The sequence below is a fragment of the Bos indicus x Bos taurus genome, chromosome 4 (genome assembly GCF_003369695.1).
Source record: "Bos indicus x Bos taurus breed Angus x Brahman F1 hybrid chromosome 4, Bos_hybrid_MaternalHap_v2.0, whole genome shotgun sequence".
Classification (NCBI taxonomy): Eukaryota; Metazoa; Chordata; class Mammalia; order Artiodactyla; family Bovidae; genus Bos; species Bos indicus x Bos taurus.
The window spans coordinates 2628258-2634257 of record NC_040079.1 but is presented as its reverse complement, the minus strand read 5'-3'; the positions used below and the strand labels follow the sequence as shown (position 1 = coordinate 2634257).

The 6000-nt window shown below is 39.2% G+C and overlaps 1 protein-coding gene across 2 annotated transcripts in view; it reads right to left on the bottom strand.

Annotated features, from left to right (window-relative positions):
* Positions 1 to 490: 490 nt before the first annotated feature.
* Positions 491 to 6000, bottom strand: part of CNPY1 (canopy FGF signaling regulator 1) — a 43597-nt gene continuing 38087 nt past the window's right edge. For both annotated transcript variants that reach the window (XM_027538494.1, XM_027538495.1), the window contains 2 exons: positions 5371 to 5467; positions 491 to 1381 (listed from right to left, as the gene is read on the bottom strand). In XM_027538494.1, the coding sequence (XP_027394295.1) occupies positions 1344 to 1381; positions 5371 to 5467 (135 nt within the window). In that variant the 3' untranslated portion in view covers positions 491 to 1343. The remainder of the gene's footprint in view (positions 1382 to 5370; positions 5468 to 6000) is intronic.

The window sequence follows — 6000 nt, the reverse complement described above, 5'->3', positions numbered from 1 at the left end:
TTCGTAAATTTCTCAGCAATAACAACGAGAATTTCTTCTTTAAAACGTGTGTGTGAAGCATGCCCTGACATTTTAAACAATTAAAGTTTTATTCCACTAAATGTAAATTTAACAGAGACAGTGAAATCTCCAAGAAATTAGATTCCCAAAGACAATGAAATCTCTAAGAGTGAGATTACTACACTCCATTATTAAGGTGGTCAAAAGGCAATTTTCTGTAAGTTTCCACCTTTCCTTCCATCTCCACACCTACAAAAACATCCATAGACAGAACAATAGTTGGTGAAGGCAATGGCATCCCATTTCAGTACTCTTGCCTGGAAAACCCCATGGACATAGGAGCCTGGTAGGCTGCAGTCCATGGGGTCGCGAAGAATCCGACACGACTGAGCGACTTCACTTTGACTTTTCACTTTCATTCATTGGAGAAGGAAATGGCAACCCACTCCAGTATTCTTGCCTAGAGAATCCCAGGGACAGGGGAGCCTGGTGGGCTGCCGTCTATGGGGTCGCACAGAGTCGGACACAACTGTAAGCGACTCAGCAGCAGCAGCAGCAGTAAAATCTACATGCTAAATGTTAGGTGAAAATCTTTAAAAAACAAAGCATGACAGGAGAGTCTGCAGCAAAATAAACGTGTCTATTGGTGTCAGCCTTTAAGAATACATGATAATAAATACATGAATAATAAATCAACTTTCTAAATCATTTCAATTCAGAAGGCGTGCGTTAGAAAGGCCAATATAATTGTTCACTATAAAAGTGTTCACTGCTTTTTATGCATTTGGTTAAATTTTAGGAATTAGAAAGTATTTAAACTTAAGGTTTCTAGAAATTTAAATTTCATTCCTGACATAAAGTGAATTCGTTTCTTTCGGTGATAGCCATACAGCCCAGGAAAATTAGCCTGGAACTTGGCAATGCATTTTCTTAATTTCATGACTAATCAAGTACTTGTGAAATCAAACCAAGTCCTTATCAAACAGGACACTATACTTCTATCTATATGTGCATGGACTATGCAGCACATGTTACTAAATCCTTATTTCATTTATGAAATGTCTTCACGTTTGTCCTATTACTAAACTAGATGCTTTCCTGCCAAGCCTGTTTGTAAATACCAAAATCCACAAAGGTAACTGTTTCATGTACTATGCCTGGAGAAGGAAGTGGGGCTTGCAAGATGCCAAAGAAGAGATATTCAATAAAGTATCAAACACAAGGCCCTGCAGTATGAAAAAGAGACACAGCGCTTCTTCTCGTGAAGAAACATGAAGACAGAAACGCGGACATTGACCTTGGGGCTGTGACGTGACTCCTCTCTGCTAGCAGGGCGGGTGTTCCTAGAGTTCAGTGTGGTTAGTGGGAGTTTCACACAGACCTGGGGGAAAAAATTAGATGGCATCACTCTCACATTTAACATCAGCCCATAGGTCGCGTACTTTCTGCAAAAGCACATTCTTGTGGAAGCACATTGAAAAAAAACTTTCTTACGGACATTTTCAAACACAGACAAGTAGAGGGAAGAAGGCAGTTTATTCTGCAGAGGGAAGAAGGCAGTTTATTCTGCAGAGGGAAGAAGGCAGTTTATTCTGCTGCAGACTGCTCAACCACTGCTATTCCAATGGCACTGCCAGCCTTTTTTCCTGGAGCATTTTGAAACAAAGCCCATGGGTTGTGTCCTCCTGCCTGTGGCCATGGGAGTATTTAAGGAAAACTTGAGACAGGGAATCAGTGCGCTGGGCACTTAACCCAAGGTGCGGAGAAGCTTGGATCCCTAGCACATCTCCCACTGGAAGCAATGAATGCCAGCTCTCTAGACTCGGTTATGGATTATTCTAGCTACATAATCTATTTAAAATAGGAAATAGGCTAGCCTTTGTGTTGGTTTGTATCATGTATTACCCTTGAAAGTAATTATTTTTAATATCAGAATTTACTACCCTCTTTAATGCTTGAAAGTCTATACAGAAAGGTCAAAATGCTTTTACTTTAAATGCAGGCTAACCATTTCAGAACACTTGAGACCTTATTCCTTAGGCAGCCATTCAAAATGTTCATGTCACAAATTCTTATTGGTCTCATTTTTTTAAATGTTAAGATTTGATACCAAAGCAGAAGTGATGTGTATATAAAACATATTTATGTATTTATATTTATAAACTCACTCTTCCTAATGAATACCTCCACAAACCAAAGAATCCATTCATCCATAATCTAGAGTGACATGTCTAACCTTGAGTGAAATATAGCCATCTTTTTAATCATGACCTTGTATCTTATTAAGATTTTAAAATACCATTTTTACTTCAAGACATTAAAATGACAATCTGGAGAAGCCTGGGTCATGTGCTACAAAACATTCAACTAGGAAAGTCTAATGAACTCTTATTTTCTGCCTAGGAAAGAAAGGAGATACGTAAGAAATAACCTATTACCACTACTGCTGTCTCACGCCCCTAAAACAGAGTGCACTTGATAATTTTTCTTCTCGCCACTGAATAAGACTACAGTGGTGTCTGCAGGCCCACCTGCAAACCCACAGCACTTCACTGACATGCTTCCCACTCATCGAAAAGGTAACACATTTATGAAAATCTCACAGAAGTATTATTTTTAAAGCCAAACATAGTCATCTTAACTTTAACATATGTTTTCTCCATTATTCCCCATTTATTTGTGTACAGGGGTGGGCCTTAGACTCCTATATTTTAAACAATCATACGTGTGTTAATTAACTAGATGGATGCACATATCAAATCACCATGATGTACACTCTAAATGCCTTACAGAAATTTCCCAGGTCATTTATACCTCTAAAGCTGAAATGCTGAAGTCTGTGAATGTGCACTGATCTGCTCCCATGCTAACTATTAAAAATAAAGTGAAAAGGTCTACCTTACCTAGAAAAAAAGCAAAATTCTCTCTCTCACACACAAATATATAAGGTGTATATAAAGTATATTAACCTTCCAACCAAACTTCTAGTTCTAAAAATATCTATCTTTGAAAAGATTATTAATCTCCCTAAAAGCAATGTAGACAATTTACGAGCCCTCAGTGTAGTGTTTGTTCATAGTATACAGGTAAAGTATTGGTCAATGTAGTTTCATAACCTCCGGTACACACACACACGCACACACACACACGGTCATCTCTTTAAAGCATCATTTAAACGTGCAGAGGGATCGCAGTGAAGCTGTGGCAGAACAGGATAAAACAAAGCCTCATCTTTTCAGAACAGAGGCTGACCCTCATGCTGTCATAGGAAACTTACTGTACTTGTATTTCAGAATACATTAAAAGCATCTGGAGTTTCTCTATGATTTGAGAGCCTCACCTTTTACACAGATTTCTAAAACCATCCCGATATGTTAAAACATACTATTTCTTTGTTGGCTGCATCATGAATTAGGATTATTCTCATTACTGTGTCACTTCAGCTTTTTCCTGACAATAATTTTTAAGTTTGGAAAACCCCTGACCTTGTTATGTGGTTTACTTACTTCAATGATGCGGGGGGTGAGGGGCAGTTAGGAGGGGCGGGGACTCTTGCCTCTTTTTAGAATTAATGGATTCCTAGTTTTTATCCATAAATTGTTTAGAGTACCCGTAAGTATGTCTCACAGAGAAACAGCCCGAAGACGCTCACCCCCTTCACTAGGAAGCAGCCATGTGGCGGGGAAGCCTCTGGAGTGGCTCCCTCGCCTTGGCAATAGGTCTGGAGCGCTGATACTTACGTTTACAATGTAAACACTTCATCAGTCTTTTAAAAATCGACACTGTTAAGAATGACTTGATTGTGTTTTATTCTACACTAGTAATACTGCACATATCTTAAGTTTACGCTTTATACTGTATTTTCTTTAGGATAATATCAATTTTTATTTCCAATTATAATCATACGGAAGGAATGAAAAGAGATAGTTACTATAATTGAAATTAAGCCAAACTGCTGCACTTGGAAACAGTGTTTCCTCAGAATCTTATTATTTGAAGCAACTCCTGCCATAAAGAGTTGGCAAAACTTTCTACAGACTTCCATAATATCTGAGCGGGTATTCACATAGCAAAGACGATTATGACAAGCCCAAACCCTTTGAGGGAAAACAGAGAAACAAACATTCCCAATCTCGTTCATCACGTTTTTGTTTACATCCTAACAGACACATTCATCTCTGAATTGCTTGAAAACCTTCAAAAGCAATTTCTTTGGGAAACTGTGATGATGTGAAGTTCACTTCAATTATGTGATGTTCACCATTTACAACAGTACATATCCAAAATCAGTGGGAAAAGCTCTGCAATTCCTGGCCATATCCTGAGTATATCATTTCACCATGCTCTGCAAACTCCCAACCAAACTGGATTTTAAACAGAGAGCAATCCCATCAGCTACTCAGTAAGAAAACTTGGCCATGTTAATGGAAATCTACTACTTTCTTCTTCAATAACTTCGAATGACAAATATTTATCTTCAGATCGCAGTAACTATTATTTTAAGGACTTTGGCACTAAATTTGATCCTATGGATGCAGGTATATTATATTTTATTATAAACAATTGCTGCTAAACATCTGAAGCTTCCATAATTGCATAAAAGTATTTCCCCAGCTTTCAATTGTCTCCATATATGACGCTCACTTTTTCAAAGATATCTGAAAACAATGTGCAACCTGTCCTACAACCTTATAAACCTATTTTAAAGTATCAAAATGACACAGGCTAAAGGCTTGTGTTTAAGCAGGAGGGGTCAGGGTGATCCTGTGTTTCAACTCTGTATATAGGAAATAATGTTTGGGTACTGTTTTCTAGCTTCTGGTCGTGTGTATGTATGTGTACACACATACGAATCAAATATTATTTTCCACACCAGAAAAAAAAAATGTTTTAAGAAGTAGATATTTGGGGAAAGGAACTTGAAAAAAAAAATTCCAGCACCAAATAAACCAACAGGAAAACATTACAAATTTCTTATTAAAGAGACCCCACTCTCTGTTGGGGCAGGTGAGCAGACAAGTCATTAAGAAATCCTTCCCTGGTCCAGGGTGGAGAACCCAGCTCTACAAGTTTAAAAGGAGAAGTGCTCCAGATCCCGGCAGGGCTGACCAAGCCTCTGCTCCTTCCCGGCTGGAAGTCAAGCATGTTTGAATTCACTTAAAAACGTCGAGGCGCAGAAGTGCAAGCAACAAGGCCTCGCAGCCCTGCAGTTTGCTTGTCTGCTTCCACTCACACGGAGTCCTCTCTGATTCAGCAGAGGCTGGCCGGTGGCAGGGAGACAGAGGCTCGGTTTGAAAAAAATAAAAAAAAGCTGCTGAGTGGGAGAGGGGTGGGCCTGGGAGAGGGCACATGCCACATCAGACACAGTACCTGACTTTTCACCGCACAGCGTGTCAGCGAGCTGGTGTGCCTCCTGGGTGATAAGTGAAAGTATTTCATCTTCGAACTCTTCTATTATAGTCTCACACTGCAGGAACAGAACAACAACAGACGTGGGTAGATGTGCGCTCACAGGACACCTTGCTAGGAAGGGCTTGTCATCGTTTTATTAGCTAAAAACATCATGTTACCAAGGTGGGCCATTTTTATTAGCCCTTTGGTTTAAGACATCATTGCATCGGATTAACCCTCTCCCTAGAATGCTAATTGCAGCTGGCTGATTAGTCATGTTGAAAGACGAGGGTAAGGCAGGAAAATGGTTCTTCTTATTTGTTCCTCTTCCTCAAACTGGAATGGAATTCAAGGAACAGGATTGCGGGCGCTCCTACTTATGGAGCTGAAAAGTGTTCACTTTTTTGGTGGGTTTTTGTTGTTGTTATTTTGGTTTTTTTTTGGAAACTTTAAAGAACATGGCTCCTTTAAATGGTTAAACCAGTTTCCTTTATATTTAACATAACAATCCATTTTGCGGTTCTAAAGCAGGATCTGAAATGTGAAAACAATTAAGCTTTCTCAGCAATGAAAACGCAAACGCATCTTCCTTTGCACTCCGGATAACGG